Genomic DNA, 21927 nt, shown 5'->3' with positions numbered 1-21927 from the left:
GTTTGCACTTTTTACTATTACTTTGCAGCATTTTGTATCACATTGGCCAGCAAGCACTTTCTTTTTACTGAAGAGACACCTTGTGTTTTGGAGACAGCTTCACGTTTGATAACAAAAGGTGTGTGGTAGCGTTAGTACTAGTATGGATTGTAGTAGTACAGTGCATTTGGAAAGTATTCAGACCCCTTGACTTTTCCCACATTTTGTTACAGCCTTATTCTAAAATTGATTCAATCGTTGTCCCCTCATCAATCTATGCACAATACTCCATAATGACAAAGTAAAAACAGGTTTTTAGAAATAAATAAATAAATGTAATATCACATTTATGTAAAAAGTCTGAATACTTTCCAAATGCACTGTACATCCTAGCCATGTCATGCTCTCTGTACATCAATCTTAGTCTAGTGTAACCAACATACTGGGTACGAACTCAAGTCTCCTGCGCACCAGAAAAGCATAGGCCTGCTAAGATGAAGCTTAGGCATTGCCTCGGGGAGCCAATGCAACTCTTCAGGTCTCAAGCAAGGTTAGGCTAACTCATCATGCATGTGTGGTAACTGGACCACCTCAGTTAAAATTCACCATCCTTTCTCTTACAGAGAAAAACAATAAATTAAATCTGTGTGTTGTAAACAATATTCTAACAAGTATTTACAAAAAAAATGAGATATACATTGTAATAAGCTGATTCAAATATGATTGACAGGGTTCAAACAAGAGTCTTCTGCAAATCAGAAGATTACATAAGTCCGCTAAACCAAAGCCTGTAGCCAATGAAACTCTTCAGGTATCAGGCATGGTTACTCACCAATGACTAACCAGGAAGAAGTGGTTCGGTGAACAAGCACATGTGATAAGTAACTTTGCCTGAGACCAGAAAAAATCCATTGGCTCCCTCAAGCTAAATTGCTTAAGTTTTGGCATATCAGGCTAAAATGTTATTCTGCTGTACAGGACACCAGGTTCAATGCACAGAGAGTGTGACATTGCTAGGATGTACAGTACTACTACATGGGGGTGTGGTGTTGGTGTCCTGGTGCACACCTCCAGGAAGCTATGCCCAGAGATTACCTGTCACGCCCTGCCCATAGAGAGCCTTTTTATTCTCTATATTGGTTGGGTCGGGGTGTGACTAGGGTTGGTGATCTAGGTTGTTTTATTTCTATGTTGGCCTGGTATGGTTCCCAATCAGAGGCAGCTGTTTATCGTTGTCTCTGATTGGGGATCATATTTAGGCAGCCATTTCCACACTGTGTTTTGTGGGATCTTGTTTTGAGTTAGTGCATGTGGCACCTCTGATGTTACGGTTCGTTGTTTGTTTCCTTTTTTGTTTGGAAGTTTCGCGTAAATAAATATGTGGAACTTTAATCACGCTGCGCTTTGGTCCGAGTATGCTTACGACGATCGTGACAGAAGATCCCACCAACAAGGGACCAAGCAGAGTGAACATGAGGTGAGGAGGTATTGGACTTGGGAGGACATGAGAGGATGCGAAACCCTTCCTTGGCGGCAGACGGAAGGAAAAAAGGGAGGACAGCGACGACGCCAGGGTTCGCACCCACAGAAAGCCCAAGGACAACCCCAAGATTTTTTTTGGGGGGGACAGAGAGGTGGTCGGCGGAGCTAGCGGTCGAGCAGCGGAGAGTGCCAGAGCATGTATGGGAGTCGATAGAGGAAAGTAATGAGAGATACCGGAGAAAGGTTTTGGCAAGGAGTATGCTGCAGTGCAGGCGTGCTGAAGAGCGCCTTCTCAGCCCGGTACCATCTGTGCCAGCACCACGCACCAGGCCACCAGTGCGCCTCCCCAGTCCGTTATGTCCTGTGCCTGCTCCCCGCACTCTCCCTGAGGTGCGTGTCACCAGTCCGGTACCACCTGTGCCGGCTCCACGCACCAGGCCTCCAGTGCGCCTCCCCAGTCCGGTACGTCCTGTGCCTGCTCCCCGCACTTGCCCTGAAGTGCGTGTCACCAGTCCGGTGCCACTTGTGCCGGCTCCACACACCAGGCTTCCAGTGCGCCTTCCCAGTCTGTTACGTCCTGTGCCTGCTCCTCGCACTTGCCCTGAAGTATGTGTCACCAGTCCGGTACCACCGGTGCCGGCTCCACGCACCAGGCTTCCGGCGACGGTTCACAGTTCAGAGCTTCCGGCGATGGTCCCCAGTCCAGAGCTTCCGGCGACGGTCCCCAGTCCAGAGCTTCCGGCGACGGTCCCCAGTCCAGAGCTTCCGGCGACGGTCCCCAGTCCAGAGCTTCCGGCGACGGTTCACAGTCCAGAGCTTCCGGCGACGGTTCACAGTCCAGAGCTTCCGGCGACGGTCCACAGTCCGGAACCTCCTACGACGGTTCACAGTCCGGAACCTCCTACGACGGTCCACAGTCGGCGTCCAGTCTTGCTCCATGGCCGAAGCCTTCTTCTGCGCCGGTGCCCAGTCCAGGCACGGCGTCCAGTCCCGCTCCATGGCAGGAGCCTTCCTCTGCGCCGGTGCCCAGTCCAGGCCCAGTCCAGTCCCGCTCCATGGCAGGAGCCTTCCTCTGCGCCGGTGCCCAGTCCAGGCCCAGTCCAGTCCCGCTCCATGGCAGGAGCCTTCCTCTGCGCCGGTGCCCAGTCCAGGCCCAGTCCAGTCCCGCTCCAAGCAAGCATTTCTGCACTAGGACAGAATTACATTGAAATAGTGTCAGCAACTCTCTCTGGTGGGGTCCTTTAACCTGGTCTGACAACCAGCGCTGTAGCTCTACCACGTAGGCCGACATCGGCGGATTTCTCTAGTTTAAACTGATGGATTTTGATGGGGATTTTTTATCATGTTAATTAGATTGACGCACAGTTGTGTCAATAGACTCTTAAGGATTTTAAAGTGTATATTTGCACAGCACATGATGAAGACTGCTTTTTAATCTTCATTTTTACAGGATTATGCCTCAACTTAATATGACATTACAATTGCAAATGAGTTTGAAAAAGCTCATTAGCCATTAATATCATGGCTCTGTCACTGGCCGGTTGTCATTACTGTGTGTTTTGCCAAAGTCTTGTTTTTGCCCCCTCTTTTAAAAATAGTAAACACCCAACAGGGAGGGAACCAATCTCCATAAGCAAAGTGCAGAAGTGGGAGTAACCACCCGGGCCTGCCTGTTATCCCCTGCCATTGGTCCCCACGAAACCTCCACCAATTTAAAACCAGACACCAGTTGCTCTTCCCCCGTCACACTACCACCACAAGCCCCAAAAGATAGATAGGGAGAGAGGGAGTGAGTGTGCCAGAGAGAGAGAGATAGAGAGAGAGAGAGAGAGAGAGAGAGAGAGAGAGAGAGAGAGAGAGAGAGAGAGAGAGAGAGAGAGAGAGAGAGAGAGAGGAGAGAGACACACACACACAGAATTAGTTAATGCTAGCATGCCTGCTTACTCCACCAACATGAGGCTGAAGTTTCCCATCCTGGCTCTGACTCTGGAGATTATCACCATCATCCTGTTTGCTGTGTTTGTGGTCTACGATGATGGGAAACACGGGGGACACGGAGCCCACAACACCACACACCATGAGGAGGAGACAGAACAGAATCCTCTGACCCTCTACCCCAGTAAGTGACACCTGAAGGCTTCTCAGTGTTAGCCTGTTCCCAGATCAGTTTGTGTTGTCTTGGCATGACAATGACCATAGCAGTTGGCAAGGCAGAAACAGATCTGGGAGCAGGCTACCTCAGTGTGGTGCTACACATAGTCTGTCAGTGTGTCAGTCTGGCTGTGGCAGCCCGGTTGAAGAATCATGGATCTGTTATTGATAGCAGCCATGGTTGCTATGGATGACAGGCTATGAAGTTAATAATGCAATTGAGTCTCAATGATTTGACCCCTCTTCTCTTTATAATTGTGCAGTAGCTCCTGTGATCAATCAGAGGGAAAGGATGTGGGTTAGCATAGTGTGAGCTTGTTGTGCATAGGGTTAGGAGTAAGTGATTACATGTAATCCAATTACAGAAAGAAATGTAGTCAGTTACGTTAACAGCAAAAATATTGTAATCAGATTACAGATACTTTTGAAAAACTAGATGATTACTTTTTGGATCACTTTTAAATTCAGAAAGGTTTGGTAAAAAATACATTATTACACCTTTCTGTTTTCTCAATGACGTTCAATTCAGAATTGAAAAAAGGCACAAGTTTAAGTTTGTTCCACCTGAGCGAGTCTGACCACAAGTCAGAGACCACTATGATAACACACCAAATGTGTTCGATGGATAATTTTTGTCTTCTTCTAATGCCTGTTAAGTGGAAATGTATCCTAAAGTAACTGAATGTAATCAGATTGCGTTACTGTGTTTGGGTAATTCAAAAGTTAGGTTACTGATTACAATTTTGGACAGGTAACTAGTAACTGTAATGGATTACATTTAGAAAGTAACCTACCCAACCCTGGTTGTGCATGTGTCCATTGCAGCCTGAAATGATTCTGTATGGAACGGGCCAGATGCTCCAGCTGTCATAGGGGCACCCCTCTCGCTCATACTGGGCAGGTTCACTGTGGCTACCCCCAGAAGGATTGTACAAAGGGGAAGCCTAGTGGCAGGTAGCCAAGCAGTCAAGAGCGTTGGGCCAGTAACCAAAAGGTTGCTGGTTCAATTCCCAGAGCCAACTAAGTGAAAAGTTGCTCAAAGCACTTAACACTAATTGCTCCTGTAAGTCGCTCGGGATATGAGTGTCTGATGAATGCCATCCACATACTTACAATGTAACTGGATTAACTTGCATATGCGCTGAAGGGAAATAAATTCTTAATTTATTTAAATGGGAATTTGATTGAGTTACGGGTAAAAATGTTTGCACATGTGTACATTAATTTGTGTTTGGAGACTATTGTAAATCTTGTGACTTATCAGTTGAAAAGTGACAAAGACCCACCCTTACTACTTTACCTATATGACACTGGCATTTCTTTGTACATAAATCTTTATAAAGCATAAATACTTGAAGACTTACAGTACGGAGGTTTAGCCATAAATGGGAGGGGCAGCTGTGACCCAAAGAGATTAGTTCAGTGTTAAGAAATGTTAAAGGGGAAGTTCACCTATTTTTACATGTAGACTTACACTTCACTCTTTTTGTGATTGTAGTTGATCCCCAAAATCATTTGCATTATGAAAATGTGTCTAAAGCATGATAGAAAACACAGACTCATATTACACCAGAATCCCATTCTGAATGATCTCTGAATTCAATTTTAGAAAAACAAATTCCCCTGTCCCATAAATCCATATTTGCATATTTTTGTTGTTGTAAACACAATCATTCAAACATGGATTTATGGCACAGTGGACATAAATAATGTTGTGCAAAGACATTCAGAATGGGAGTTGATGTGTTTCCTAACATGTTTGCATATTGCATTATAGTCAATGATGACTCAGCAAAATGTGACCAATTTTCTCTGTAACAAAACAAAACAAAAAACGGTTTGGAGGAATCAAACTACAAGGACAGAAAGAGTGAAAACGTAAAAATGGGTGAACTTCCCCTCTTTGTTTACGTTAAGTCATATCCAAAAACATCCTAATAGTTGTTATAATTATAGGTTGTTCTAAATGATCAGAGAAACAATATAGGGTCAATTCAAAATAAGTGGGACACTTTTAGAATGTTCTGTCTTCTGTAACCTCTTTTGTCATCTATCCAACATATAAGCCCAACACATTATACATTTCTGCAAACTTCAAGACGTTTCCTAATCATAGTCACAGCAGGCATGACACACCCATTTGTGTACACTGAGTCAAAACCATATTTTCAGTTTGCATTTGGTAGACTGAGACAGCAGGTTAAATAAACTGGGATACCATTATTATAGTCCCAATTGTACCCCAATAACTATTCTATTCAATTTTGTGTGATAGGAAACATCTGAGGATTTCAGTGTTTATGCTGCTACTACTCACTGTTCATTATCTATGCATAGTCACTTTACCCCTACCTACATGTACATTTACCTCAATTACCTTGACTAACCTGTACCACCGCACATTGACTCGGTACCGGTAACCCCAGTATATGTGTTACATTTATTGTTATTGTGTTACATTTATTTATTTAGATTGTATTTTTTATTTTTTTTTGCTAAAATGTTGTTACATACTTAAAAAGTAAGTAAGCATTTCATAGTAAGGTGTTGTTTTCAGCCCATGTGACAAATACGATTTGATTTGTTGGTCTAATATGTTTGATAGATTTCTGAAGAGGTTACAGAAGACGGAAATGTAAAAAGTGCCCCACTTTTCTGAATTCACTCAAATAACAGTACTAATAACAATACTAATAACAGTACTAATAACAGTACTAATAACAGTACAATAACAGTACAAATAACAGTACTAATAACAGTACTAATAACAGTACAATAACAGTACAAATAACAGTACAAATAACAGTACAATAACAGTACTAATAACAGTACAATAACAGTACAATAAGTACAATAACAGTGCTAATAACAGTACAATAACAGTGCTAATAACAGTACAATAACAGTAATAATAACAGTACAATAACAGTACAAATAACAGTACAAATAACAGTACTAATAACAGTACTAATAACAGTACAAATAACAATACAATAACAGTACTAATAACAGTACAATAACAGTACTAATAACAGTACTAATAACAGTACAAATAACAGTACAATAACAGTACTAATAACAGTACAAATAACAGTACAATAGCAATACAATAACAGTACAATAACAGTCCTAATAACAATACTAATAACAGTGCAATAACAGTACTAATAACAGTACAATAACAATAGTATACTAATAACAGTACTAGAAGAAAAAAGGAACAGGATATAGTACTACAAGAAGCAGAGCCCTGCCTAACCTAAATACAGGGGGTCCCTAAAGTAAACTGGATCTCTGTCCTCCATTGGAAAAGCCTATAAGACTGTCCCACTTTAGTTACTTCATGCTGTTCTACTTTAGCTAGCTATGGTTGGTGAAGCAGAACAACAACAAATGCTGACTGAATTACCAAATAGAAACATAATATTGGTAACTTTTTTATGTATTTTGATGCACAAGTACATAGAATGCACATTCCCATCACAATTTGGTACAGTGCAAGTTTTTGTGACCTTAACATCAAAACAGAAAAAAAGCTGGAAAAAAAAAACACTTCCAATGAAGTGATGTGATTTGGATCATGTGGTTTCTCAGCAAGGGCTTAGTCATTTCATTTTATTTTATTTAACCAAGCAAGTCAGTTGAGAACAAATTCTTATTTATAATGACGTCCTACCCCAGCCAAACCCTAACACGGACGACACTGGGCCAATTGTGCGCCGCCCTATGGGACTCCTAATCACGGCAGGTTGTGATACAGCATGGAATCGAACCAGCATCTGTAGTGACGCTGTCACGCTCGTCTGAATGAATGGACCAAGGCGCAGCGTACTTAGAGTTCCACATGTTTAATAAATATGAAACTCACCAAAAACAATACAGAAGAAAACAAAACGTGACGTTCTGGGCTGCTCACAGGCAGCTACACAAAAACAAGATCCCACAACAAACAGGTGGGAAAAGGCTGCCTAAATATGATCCCCAATCAGAGACAACGATAGACAGCTGCCTCTGATTGGGAACCATACCAGGCCAATATAGAAATAACAAAACTAGAATGCCCACCCTAGTCACACCCTGACCTAACCAAAATAGAGAATAAAAAGACTCTCTAAGGTCAGGGCGTGACAGACGCCTCTAGCACTGATATGTAGTGCCTTAGACTGCTACGCCACTCGAGAGCCCTAACAATAGTTTTTATTTTCTCTTGTCAGACGAAGAAATAAAAGCATCAGGATTAAGCTGTCCCAGTTCATATGATGTCCCACTGTATCACTGTAGCCGAAAGGCTGCTAGATCGAATCCCCGAGCTGACAAGGTAAAAATCTGTCGTTCTGCCACTGAACAAGACAGTTAAAACCTTTCAGTGATACCCATCCCGGATCCGGGAGCATCCTCATCAAAAAAGCTGACTAGCATAGCCTAGCCTAACGGGACAGGGATATCATATAATATAATTTTCATGAAATCACAAGACCAATACAGCAAATGAAAGATAAACATCTTGTAAATCCAGCCATCATTTCCGATTTTTAAAATGTTTTACAGCGAAAACACAATATGTATTTCTATTAGCTAACCACAATAGCCAAAGACTCAACCGCATATTTTCACCATGTTTCTACCGCATAGGTAGCTATCACAAAACCGACCAAATAGAAATATAATTAGTCACTAACCAAGAAACAACTTCATCAGATGACAGTCTTATAACATGTTATACAATACATTTATGTTTTGTTCGAAAAATGTGCATATTTGAGGTATAAATCATAGTTTTACATTGCAGCTACCATCACAAATAGCACCGAAGCAGCCAGAATAATTACAGAGAGCAACGTGAAATACCTAAATACTCATCATAAAACATTTATGAAAAATACATGGTGTACAGCAAATGAAAGATAAACATCTTGTGAATCCAGCCAATATTTCAGATTTTTTAAGTGTTTTACAGCGAAAACACAATATATATTTCTATTAGCTCACTACAGTAGCCAAACACACAACGCAATTTACTCCCCGCAAAAATAGCTTGCACAAAACTGACAAAATAGAGATAAAATTAATCACTAACCTTGAACAAATTCATCAGATGACAGTCTTATAACATCAGGTTATACAATACACTTATGTTTTGTTCGAAAATGTGCATATTTAGAGCTACAAATCCTGATTATACATTGTGAATACGTAGCATCGATTCACCAGAATCTCCAGAGATATTTTGGACACTCACCTAATCTGACCAAAGAACTCATCATAAACTTTACATAAAAATACTTGTTGTATGGCAAATGAAAGATACACTGGTTCTTAATGCAACCGCCGTGTTAGATTTTTAAAAATAACTTTACCATAACAAACAGCTTGCGTTATTGCGAGACAGCGCTCGCCAAAACGGCAGAGAATAGGAATCAACATTTTCCACAGAAATATGAAATAACATCATAAATTGTTCTTACTTTTGCTGAGCTTCCATCAGAATATTGTACAAGGAGTCCTTGGTCCAGAATAAATCGTTGTTTGGTTTTAGAATGTCCTTTTCTTCTGTCGAATTCGCGCCACAATGCTAGCCAAGCTTGATAACGTTCCCATCTTCTCTCTACGCAAAGAACGGAAAACTCCAAAAGTCCCAATAAACGTTGAATAATCTGATAAAACTCGGTTGAAAAAATATACTTTACGATGTTATTATCACATGTATCAAATCAAATCAGAGCCGGAGATATTCGCCGTGTAAACCGAACGCTTATCAGAAGACAATATCGAGGTGCTTCGCGCGCCTAGGTAGAGAAAGGAAATTCCTGACCTGCCACTCCAAAAGCTCTTGTTCGACCTCAGATCAAGCTAGACACCCCATTCCACCTTCCACTGCCTGTTGACATTTAGTGGAAGGCGTATGAAGTGCATGTATATCGATAAATATAAGCCAGTTGAATAGGCAGGCCCTGAAACAGAGCCCCATTTTCAGAATTTTCACTTCCTGTCTGGAAGTTTGCTGCCAAATGAGTTCTGTTTTACTCACAGATATAATTCAAACAGTTTTAGAAACTTGAGAGTGTTTTCTATCCAATAGTAATAATAATATGCATATTGTATGATCTAGAATAGAGTACGAGGCTGTTTAAATTGGGCACAATTTTTTCCAAAGTGAAAATAGCGCCCCCCTATTGACAAGAAGTTTTAACCCACTGTTCCCCATCATTGTAAATAAGAAATTGTTTTTAACTGACTTGCCTAGTTAAATAAAGGTTAAATAAAATATCCGTATTCATCCTACATAAACCACAATAAATACCTAAATAGTAATTGTTTAAGGGATTATACAGTTAGATATGCGTATAAAAGGTGGCAATGATTTCCTTTCTCTGCACCCCCTGTCCGTCCATCTATATGGTGCATACCAAAACTCCACAATTACAGGTTCAAAGCAGAGGAAATAAGCAGAGAAATGCAATTTAGAAAAAAAGAACCTATCTTGTTGCTGGGCTTTATCATCAAGGGACAAAATCAGTATTGAAAAAATGTAATTGAGAGTAACCAATGGGTTCTGTGGCTCTGTGAAATATTTGTTTTCCTCAGAGAAGTGGGACCTTAAGAATTTATCCAACACAGAGTTGTTTCACAGCCGTAAAGCCCTATCATCAAAGTCAGGCGCTATTCGGACGGAATTCAATTTTGTAATTACAGTTAACAACATAAAAAGTGACTTGCAGTTAGATTCAGTTAGATGCTAAATTAATCTGGTGCCTTGGAGGTTTGCCCCTACAGTTGAAGTCGGAAGTTGACATACACCTTAGCCAAATACATTTAAACTCAGTTTTTCACAATTCCTGACATTTAATCCTAGTAAAAATTCCCTGTCTTAGGTCAGTTAGGATCACCACTTTATTTTAAGAATGTGAAATGTCAGAATAATAGTAGAGAGAATGATTTATTTCAGCTCATTCCCAGTGGGTCAGAAGTTTACATACACTCAATTAGTATTTGGTAGCATTGCCTTTAAATTGTTTTACTTGGGTCAAACGTTTCGGGTAGCCTTCCAAAAGCTTCTCACAATAAGTTGGATGCATTTTGGCCCATTCCTCCCGACAGAGCTGGTGTAACTGAGTTAGGTTTGTAGGCCTCCTTGCTCGCACACGCTTTTTAAGTTCTGCCCACAAATTTTCTATAGGATTGAGGTCAGGGCTTTGTGATGGCCACTCCAATACCTTGACTTTGCTGTCCTTAAGCCATTTTGCCACAACTTTGGAGTATGCGTGGGGTCATTGTCCATTTGGAAGACCCATTTGCGACCAAGCTTTAACTTCCTAACTGATGTCTTGAGATGTTGCTTCAATATATCCACATAATTTTCCTGCCTCATGATGCCATCTATTTTGTGAAGTGCACCAGTCTCTCCTGCAGCAAAGCACCCCCACAACATGATGCTGCCACCCCCGTGCTTAACGGTTGGGATGGTGTTCTTCGGCTTGCAAGCCTCTCCATTTTTCCTCCAAACATAACGATGGTCATTATGGCCAAACAGTTCTATATTTGTTTCATCAGACCAGAGGACATTTCTCCAAAAAGTACGATCTTTGTCCCCATGTGCAGTTGCAAACCGTAGTCTGGCTTTTTTATGGCGGTTTTGGAGCAGTGGCTTCTTCCTTGCTGAGCGGCCTTTCAGGTTATGTCGATATAGGACTTGTTTTACTGTGGATATAGATACTTTTGTACCTGTTTCCTCCAGCATCTTCACAAGGTCCTTTGCTGTTGTTCTGGGATTGATTTGCACTTTTCGCACCAAAGTACGTTCATCTCTAGGAGACAGAACGCGTCTCCTTCCTGAGCGGTATGACGGCTGCGTGGTCCCATGGTGTTTATACTTGCGTACTAATGTTTGTACAGATGAACGTGGTACCTTCAGGCATTTGGAAATTGCTCCCAAGAATGAACCTGACTTGTGAAGGTCTACAATTTTTTTCTGAGGTCTTGGCAGATTTATTTTTATTTTCCCATGATGTCAAGCAAAGAGGCACCGAGTTTGAAGGTAAGCCTTGAAATACATTCACATGTACACCTCCAATTGACTCAAATGATGTCTATTAGCCTATCAGAAGCGTCTAAAGCCATGACATAATTTTCTGGAATTTTCTAAGCTGTTTAAAGGCACAGTCAACTTAGTGTATGTAAACGTCTGACCCACTGGAATTGTGATACAGTGAAATAATCGCTCAGTAAACAATTGTTGGAAAAATTACTTGTGTCATGCACAAAGTAGATGTTCTAACCGACTTGCCAAAACTATAGTTTGTTAACAAGAAATTTGTGGAGTGGTTGTAAAACGAGTTTTAATGACTCCAACCTAAGTGTATGTAAACTTCCAACTTCAACTGTATCTGCATGATCCATACTGTCACTGGCGCCCGCCCTAGTGAATGCAGTGGAGTTGGCACTAGGTCATCATGCCTGGGGGACAGAATGAGCACACTAGGGATTACTGAAATGTTGACGGACGGTTGAGGAACAGCAATTTAATTCCCTTCAATGATGTTTGATGCTGACACGTTTCAGAGCAAGCTTCTTCGGCAGATCGTTGTGCATTGACCTCCAAACATGTCAGGATTCAACATCGAAAATAATTAAGTTGCTGGCCTGAAACCATCTCCTTTCAGACTGACACCCCTTCAGACTAGCAATCCAGAAAATACTTGAAATCTTGGTTAGAGTGCTAGCACAATACAACTACCATATGGGGGATGACCTAACATGTTGGGCAAAGAGGCCATCTACGAGGCTGAGTTCCAAATGGACCTCTCTAGCTCCCGCCACTTCCTTTTCTTAGAGACGCAAACTGGTATGATGTCGCCAAGGGATCAAGTATTCGGGTGATATAGCACCGTCCAAGGGCTTCCTCAATGGGTCACTACATAGTGCATACCTTACCAAGCCAAAGAAATAAAACATTAGAGATTTTAGATGACAGCGCTGGTTAAGATGACAATGTGCAGCGGTGGGCCAAAAAAAGAAAGATATGCAATATAGACAAGACAAAAGCTGAGACTTGTTTTCCTGTTATGTTCTAAAGTTTGTTGCTCTGAATTTATCAGGTAAGGCAGTTCTCAGCAGCTTTACACGATACATCGTATATTCTAGTTTGTATTATTAGCATTATTAGCATACGGTCCATTCCCTTGCATCCACCCAGATGCAAGGGAATGGATTTGATTTGATTTGCACATTCCCAATAATAAGTACCCACAATCAGTGCCAAAGAACAGAAAACATTGCATGCAATGTATTAACAACAAAAATGCAGATTTGTTCCGTAACAAAAGTCAAGTCAACACACGGCTATTTGTATATCTTACCTTTTATATATCTTACAAGGCTATTTGTATATCTTACATATCTGACATTGTTCAGACTTCGATATCAGGGAAAAGATTGAATAGATTGGAGTTATTTGTTTGTTCCCGGATGGGCGCGGGTGTTCTGACCAGTGCCAGAGGGGTTATAATGTATCCTATGACGTCTCGGAGGCATTGCGTAAGTAATACTAAACCTGATTAGAATCATGGTGTAGTGTGCTGAATATCATCCATAGCAATACAATGCACTACTGGGGAGAAAGAGCCAGTCACATGTAAACACAATAATGAGAGAGAGGAATTCACAGACTTCTAATCTGAGACAATATCTGTTTAGAAGAGCTAACCTTCCTGTTTATCCTGTCTCTATCATGGTGTGGCAGAAACAGGGAGCCTCCAAACAAACTCAACTCTAAAATGAATTGCCAGTTACAACAATCCCTCTACAACTGTACAATGCAGCATCAGTTATACTTATAGCAAGGTCTTGTATTTCAAGACCGCACTATAAGATAGAGATGTATATAAGCTCTAGAATGGCATTCTGGTAGACAGAGTCATACAGTAAATCAAATCACATTTTATTGATCACATACACATGGTTAGCAGATGTTATTTCGAGTGTAGCAAAATGCTTGTACATAGCAGCCATACATAGTCACAGACAAAAAGAAGACAATGGACGTATGGGCTAGTCTATGCTGCAACTAAGCCCCGAAACCCCCTACCCCACACCCTATATTCCATCACTTCCCCAGCCAGGACTTTCTAAGGTGTGACTGTCTGCCTAGGTCCTGCCGTGACACCACAATGCTAACGGCTCACCACAATGCTAACTGCTCACCACAATGCTAACATCTCACCACAATGCTAACTGCTCATCACAATGCTAACCAGACCTGGAGAAATGAGGCCTATTGTTTTCCCTTTCTGCCACACATTCATATACTTTCCAGATGAGATCCCGTCATCCATCGGACATGGCTATTGGGACTAGGAAGTTCTTGTTGTCAGGCATTTCAGGGAAGGGAACCTTTTGTGAGCATTGCGCGAGAGTGGAGCTTGGAGAATTAGGATCATTCCTCTGGTGGCAGTGGACATACCGTTCTAAGCTACATACACAGGCATGCGCACACACACATACCAGATGCACACACACATATACGTCTGGTCAGTCTCTTGGGCTAGTAGCCTGATCCTTATCTGCAGACAATCGGACAGAGCTCACATCCACATCCGACTGTCCACAAACACAGTGAACTAGAGCCCTCATACACCCTCTAAGTAAAGTCTCTGTCCTCTTACGTAAATCAATCTAAACATACAGTACATAAAGTGCAAGGACAGTGATCCATACACAAGACCCCTGTCCTTATAATTCCAGTAACTGAAACTAATAGTGAGGAATGTGTTTAACTGTGGAGTGTCTGCTTCCCCGAGACCCTCTGATAAGTTCAGAAGACTTGAGTAAGATCATGTGAAGTCAGTGAATGGAACAGCGTGAGGTTACTGACACAACACGGTTATCGGGAGCCTCAGTTCTCAGTATCCCATTCACAGACAAATTGAATTGGTCTTCCATCCTCCAACAAGTTTGGATTTACAATGACCCCTTGTGGGGATAGGGGTTACTATGATTGCTGCACAGTCCAATGTGGCTGCTCCATGAGTCATTCGCGCATCAAAAGGCAAAGCCCTAGGTATTTGATCAATTGCTGGTCTGTCAATCGATTTGAATGTCTTTACAGTTGCATTTCTGTCTTTTTTTTGTCTTGTTGACACCCTTTATTAGTTTCATTCAGTGTCCTTGTTTTCATCCTCTCTGATTTCATTCAGTATTCATTCAACGTGATGAATAATTCAAATGGGGCCAGATTGGCCATAATGGACCTTCAATAAAACCATGTTGTGTTAAGGATCAAATAGTCAAACTCCCCTGAGCTGACCTCTGACCTGCATTCTCATTGGTCCACAGTGTTCCAGGATGTCCACGTGATGATCTTCATTGGCTTCGGCTTCCTGATGACCTTCCTGAAGAGATATGGCTTCAGCAGCGTGGGCCTCAACCTGCTCCTGGCCGCCTTCGCTCTGCAGTGGGGTCTCCTCGTGCAAGGCCTCTGGCACCTGGACGAAGGAAAGATCAAAGTCTCCATCTTCAAGTAAATACAATAAAACACAATACGGTCAGAAGGAATGTAGCTAGCAGTAGCAGCATTATGTCCACATGATGGAGGACACCCGAGGAAGTGGTCTGTTTTAGTGTTAATAATGCATCTCTCTCTGTCTCTCTCCCTGTCTCCCTCCCTCCCTCGCTCTCTCTCTCTCTCTCTCTCTCTCTCTCTCTCTCTCTGTCTCTGTCTCTGTCTCTCTCTGTCTCTGTCTCTGTCTCTCTCTCTCTGTCTCTCTCTCTCTCTGTCTCTCTCTGTCTCTCTCTGTCTCTCTCTCTCTCTCTCTCTCTGTCTCTGTCTCTCTCTCTCTGTCTCTCTCTCTCTCTGTCTCTCTCTGTCTCTCTCTGTCTCCCTCGCTCTCTCTCTCTCTCTTCTCTCTCTCTCTCTCTCTCTGTCTCTCTCTCTCTCTGTCTCTCTCTGTCTCTCTCTGTCTCTCTCTGTCTCTCTCTCTCTCTCTGTCTCTCTCTGTCTCTCTCTCTCTCGCTCTGTCTCTCTCTGTCTCTCTCTGTCTCCCTCGCTCTCTCTCTCTCTCTTCTCTCTCTCCACCTCCACCTCTTCTTACTCCTCACCAAAAGGATGATCAACGCAGACTTCAGCACAGCCACGGTTCTGATCTCGTTCGGCGCGGTCCTGGGAAAAACCAGCCCAGTCCAGCTCCTCATCATGACCCTCCTTGAGATCACCATCTTCGGCATCAATGAACATCTGGTGGCCGAAGTCCTGAAGGTCAGTGCACTTCACCATAATCTCATAACCCAGAACCAACCCTTATGTTAACAGTCAGTCACAACAGACTAACTTCACCCCCATCCACTCATCTAAGCACTCGTGTACATGAAAGACAACACTATGCAAAAAAAGTATATTAGTTAATACAGTCCAATGAGCAATATTGTGTGCAATCTTGTGAGTAATGGTAAAACATTTTTTGTGAATCTCCTGTTGATCCATGCATAACTACTTCTTCTTCTTCTTCTTCCTTGGTATCATGGTGGTCCGTAAACAAACTTTTAAGGTGCATGCCACCCCCTACTGTGCATGACTACTACTCGTTTACCTGGGCCCTTACACACACGACCTCACCCCACGACCCCACCACCTGACCCCTAACCCCAGTGAGATTGCTCTCTAGTGGTGAGAAGTGGCAGCCCAAAACAACTAGACAAGATTTATCCTACCAAAAGGGCTCTTATAAATATAATCATGCCGTTAATTCATAGGGATGAGTCTACCATTGAAAAAAAAAAATGTAACGTCAAGGTGTCAAATTTTATTCTTGAATCTGTCCATTTCTATTCCCAACCAATCAGTGCACTAGTTTTGCTTGGGAATGGCCAGAGGCGGGATGGATGAAGTGACAAGTGATTGAGATAACTAGCAGGCTAAGCAGAAAGTTTGTTTGGGAGGGCTTTTATTTGAATTGTTGTATTTTGTTTTACAACATAATGAAGTGGTTTATGTGGTTTGTCCAACTCACAGGCCAATGATGTTGGGGCCTCCATGATTATCCATGCCTTTGGGGCATACTTCGGTCTAGCAGTGGCCCGCATGCTGTACAGGCCAGCTCTGCGGAACAGTCATGAGAACGACGGCTCTGTCTACCACTCTGACCTCTTCGCCATGATCGGTAGGAGCAGCAACTCACATGGCAGTCATCACAGTCAATGCAAAATTCAGTTGATCTTATTACTGTAGTCAGTCACTAACTACTATTAAAAGATAGATCAGCTAAATATTGATCAAATGTCCCCTTATGTATCTTTGGAACGCTAAAAATAGAAATGTTGCAATACGTGCCTAAGGGAATGCCTAGGGAATGCCTAGGGAATGCCTGGCCTTTTGTATCAAGCATGTCAGACTAGGAGTGCTGATTTACAATCAAGTTCTGACTTTTATATCAAAATGAATGATATTATATGAACGGGGGACCTGATCCTAGATCAGCACTCCTAAGCTGAGATGCTTGATACATTTAGCCCCTGGCGTCTGTTTGCACGGTATATTTATATTTTACTCACAAGGGAAGGGGTGTTGTATGTGTGTGGCTCAAGTGGAGGCTCCTCCACATATCATAGTCACATACGCCACCTAGTGGACAAAAAAGTGAATCGCTTCAGACTAGCAAGCCAACTTCTGTTTGACATAGTTTTAATACATTTAATGCATTCGTTTTTGTTTTATATATTTCAGAATCAATTGAAGTAGCAGACAAATATAAATCTACTTGAATATCTTCTCCAGGTACTGTGTTCCTCTGGATGTTCTGGCCCAGTTTCAACTCTGCCATCGCAGAACCCGGTGCTGATCAGCTCATGGCTGTCACCAACACCTACTTCTCGCTGGCTGCCTGTGTGCTCTCCGCCTACGCTGTCTCCAGTCTGGTGGAGCACAAAGGGAAACTGGACATGGTGAGATATCACATGCTTCACTCAAACCACAAAGAGTCAGAAGACAGCAAAGCTGTAGATTGTTTACCTCCTCAATTTATTTGACTTGTATATATTCAAACAAGGCTATTGAGTGTTTGTGTGTGTGTTGTGTGTGTGCGTGCATGTGTGTCTCTGGGAGAGACAATAGAATATCACACAGCACCTACTGTAGCATAGCTAATAGATGCTTCCATAGGTCCACATCCAGAATGCCACTCTGGCCGGAGGTGTTGCCGTGGGAACCTGCGCTGACATGGACATCGGGCCTTTCGGTGCCATGATCATCGGATTCGTGGCTGGCATCGTCTCCACCCTGGGCTTCAAGTTCCTCACTGTGAGTACAAAGGTCACACACGTCTGAACCAATAGGAAGACAATCCTGAGATGGACCAGGACACCAAACTGTCTAGAAAATGCCATAGTTAACTAGGGTTGTAATGTGTCTTGTGAGTGGCAATACACCTACATTCTTTTGAATAATACCTTTCTACCAGCATCCTAACTAACTCCTCAGCCTAATGAGAAAAAATGGTTCTGGTTGTGGTTGGTGAAACCAGTTTTGCGTGCTGGGAGAAACTTGCATTTTAGTCAAAACAAACACCTACCATCAGATAGCTAGAAACATTTTGAAATGAGTGGGCCATAGGGAATAATGTAAATGAGACCACATTTCAGCCCATCCTGGCATCCAACCTGGGCATCCAGGACACCTGTGGCGTCCACAATCTGCACGGCATGCCTGGCATCCTTGGGGGTATCGCTGGCATTGTGGCTGTCGCTCTGGGCAAGAAGAATGGGTAAGGCTCATCTAATGACACTCTTCATACTGTACATCTATACAAGCAGATTAAGAAACAGGAATGATTTTTATTAAGACTTTTGGTAAATTACAATGTGTAGTCATTTTCATGATCAACAGTAATGGGAAACTCAGCATTTTGACCAGTGGCCATATTTGTGATCTCTGTATAGATACTGTAGTTCTGAAATGTCTATAGTAATTCACTTTTCAGTGAATGCGTGACCTTGGCCTCAATAATAAGTGTCAAATTAAGGGTCTCTTAAAAAAAAAAAAAGTACTGTACCCTTCTCATTTTCTCTTCTCCACCCTTCTTCCCTCAGGAGTGCTGCCATGCAGGCTGCAGCCCTGGCCTCATCCCTTGGGTTCGCTTTGGTTGGAGGAGCCATAACAGGTGGGTGGAGAAAACACAGTGAAATGTTTTGTCATTCAAAAAATCGACATCACAAAATCATTTGAACAGACTTCCTGTCGGTTTTCGTATGGTAATAGAAGTATTATATTTCTACACTCATCATCAAATCGTTGAGGTCATGACAATTTACTTTATTCCATGAAGACGGGGAAACTTATTGAATAAATCTGTAATTGACTTATCTCTTTATACAGGTCTGATAATGAAACTTCCATTCTGGGGACAGCCTCCAGATCAGAACTGCTTTGATGATTCAATCTATTGGGAGGTAAGACCTTGAGAGATAAAACACATCATACTGTTCCATCCCTGAACATCACTAGCTTACAGATGAATCAAACACCTGAGCTATATAGTACACGGTACATGATGTTTCATGTATTGGTGTGACACTCATATAACATTTGAGATATCCAATACCATAATGTGGCATTAGCCATATATGTCTAAGATGGCATATTGTATTGTATTACATGTCACGTGACCACCTAGTGACATGCAAAAAATATTTAATTTGTAAATAAAAAAATACTATCTTATAACAAATATGATTTGGCGTAGATGAAATTGCGGCTAAACTGTAAGATCTGTTACTGACTGAGATGTGACTGTACTTAGGTTCCGGAAGAGGAAGAGGGCGAGGAGAGTCTGGCTCACGGAGACCATTCCATGAACAAAGCAGAGGCCTAAATCTCCCGCCCTGTGCTGCAAATACTCATGGAGCTAAAGATGGGAAAGTGAGAAATCATGAACCAGACATTAGACCTTGGGTGTATGTTAATATTCTTAGCTGGCTTCCTCTCCTCGTCTCCTCTCCTTCGTTTAAGTGGTGGATCCCTACCAGGACTTCCTGTGCCATCTGTCTAATGTCTTGACCATCAGTGCAGACGGAAAGAAGGAGAGGAAGCCAAGTTATGCTATTGAGATCAACCCAGGATGACCAGTGCTATCAACTTGTCAGTTGTTTTTACCCACAGCATAAATGTATTGATTTGAGATCATATCAAATCATATTTGAAGTGGTTCAAGCTACCTTATTTACACATCTCTAATTCAATCCGAACAGCAAGGAAGCTCATGTTTCACTTTTCTGTGTATCAAACTACGTCCTCATTGTCCATAGATTTGTATTAATTGAATAGAATAAGTCCACTGAAGAGCATTTGGGAAAGATGTTCTAGCTCATTATAATTCCAACTAAAGTGTAAGAGGTGGGTGTATTACATACAAAACATGTATTATCAGGTCTCAATGTAATTGAAATAACATTGTAAGTATTTTTGTTAACAGAAAATCATATCAAACCTTACATGCTTGCAGAGTTTTGGATGTGTTAGTCTGAAAGCAGCATTTTGATATAAATGCTCCTTAATAAGTTGCATATAAGCATGAACTGTTCTTTCACATATTCGGAGGGAAGATACTTTCAGGGATTCTTTTTTTAAACTGAATTTGATGACCAATAATGTGCCACTGTTCTGAGCCACTAGAAACAGTAGAAACAGTATAGAAATAGTAGAAACAGTATATCAAGCTGACATTCAATCATATCACCAATCCTCCTCAAAATGTTAACAGACATTTGTTTTTCCTCATTAGTTAGGGTTATACATTGTATATTTTTCGCCATCCAACTGACATAACCGATATTGTGTGCTAAGCCTTGTTTTATGAAGAGAATCAAATGCTACTTTGGCCTGCTGCAGAGCAAGGCCGCCTCACTGGAGCCCACTACTCCTACTGGAGAGAATCTGATCCCAGACCTGTGAAGTATAGGCAGGAGCTACCCGCTAGGCACAGATATCATTTCAACATCTAGTTTTGATTTACATGTTTTTGAGTGGTCAACTAACGTGAAATCAACAACAACAACAAAAATACATCAATCAATTTAGGTTAACATTGAAATCACTTTACCTTGATGACTTTTAGTTAATCCAATCAGTTTTCCACGTTGATTCAACGTCATCACATGTAATGTTTTTGTTGAAGTTATGTGGAAACAACGTTGATTCAACCATTTTTGGCCCAGTGGGTAAGGGACAGTATTCATCAAGCGTCTGATATTGGGGTGCTGATCTAGGATCCGTTTTGCCTTTCTAGATCAGCACTTCTAATCTGAGACGCTTGATAAATATGGGCCAATGGCTCACAGGGATTGGCGCAGGGCAAGGATTGGTCCTACTCTCTCTGTGTGCTCCCAACACTCTGTGCTTTTCCTTCTTCAGCCCCAGTCACCTCAATGCTAAAGTAGAGTGTCTTCCATTTTAATTTCTCCCTCTAAGTTTTTTCAAATACAGAAAGGCTGCATTGAAATCTGACACGTCCAATTAAAAACCGGATAGGCTACATGTCACAATTATAATATGGATACAGAATAAATGGGGCATGACAAAGATAGTCACTGATAAGCTTTCTTTATTTCTTTCACTTCTTATTGTAACCTCTTAATGTACAGTGTAGTTAGTTACACAATGGATATAGTTAGTTTCTCTAAATCCCTGCACCTAGGACTAGCAATTGGTACAGAGTGTATCAGATAAAAAGGTATGTCTTTATATATTTCAAACATTTTGTTGAATAAAGCGAAGGTTATACTTTAGAATGCAGGAGGAAAATAGCCTGCAATAGTTCCTGTATTAGACCATTGTTGCAAGGAAAGATTAAACTGACTACAGATAGATAAATAGCCTAGTATTTCATTTGGCTGATGTAGTAGCCAACGTGTGATATAAACGTAGGCCTAAAGCTTAGGACACCAGCAGTCAAGACTTTGTTGAAATGATTGACATGGCATTAGCTTTTTAGGTTACAGAAAATGAATATGTATGACACTGTTGTTAATGTATAAATACTAATACTGGCACTTATAAATATGATTATATATCATATCAGAGTGACTCTGTGTGTGTGGTTTTTGACATGATTCCATTGCATTATCACCATCAACATTATTTTTACAACCAGAAAGTTGTGGCTAGTAGAAGGGGTGATGGAGTGCTGTATCTTTTCCAGGGTCAAGATCCATGCATTAATGAATGTGCATCCTTTGACCACACAGGATTTGGCAGGATTTGCCAGGGGTTGAAAGGTCAGGTTTATTCTGCACGAGGAGCATTATTACTGTCACTGAATGATTTTGTAGATT

The 21927-nt window shown here is 41.6% G+C and overlaps 1 protein-coding gene across 1 annotated transcript; it reads left to right on the top strand.

Moving 5' to 3' along the window:
- The first annotated feature begins 3282 nt into the window (after nt 1-3282).
- On the top strand, nt 3283-21675 carry LOC120024088 (ammonium transporter Rh type A-like). Its single transcript, XM_038968215.1, has 10 exons — nt 3283-3580; nt 14944-15127; nt 15712-15862; nt 16616-16763; nt 17378-17544; nt 17762-17899; nt 18241-18362; nt 18688-18758; nt 18974-19047; nt 19398-21675. Exons 1-10 carry the CDS (start codon nt 3394-3396, stop codon nt 19467-19469), a joined length of 1314 nt encoding a protein of 437 aa, XP_038824143.1. The 5' UTR covers nt 3283-3393; the 3' UTR covers nt 19470-21675.
- The last annotated feature ends 252 nt before the right edge of the window (nt 21676-21927 follow it).

This window comes from Salvelinus namaycush, chromosome 29, assembly GCF_016432855.1.
Source record: "Salvelinus namaycush isolate Seneca chromosome 29, SaNama_1.0, whole genome shotgun sequence".
NCBI classification, from domain to species: domain Eukaryota; kingdom Metazoa; phylum Chordata; class Actinopteri; order Salmoniformes; family Salmonidae; genus Salvelinus; species Salvelinus namaycush.
The sequence above is the reverse complement of the archived record's forward strand: the minus strand, read 5'-3'. Positions and strand labels throughout refer to the sequence as shown.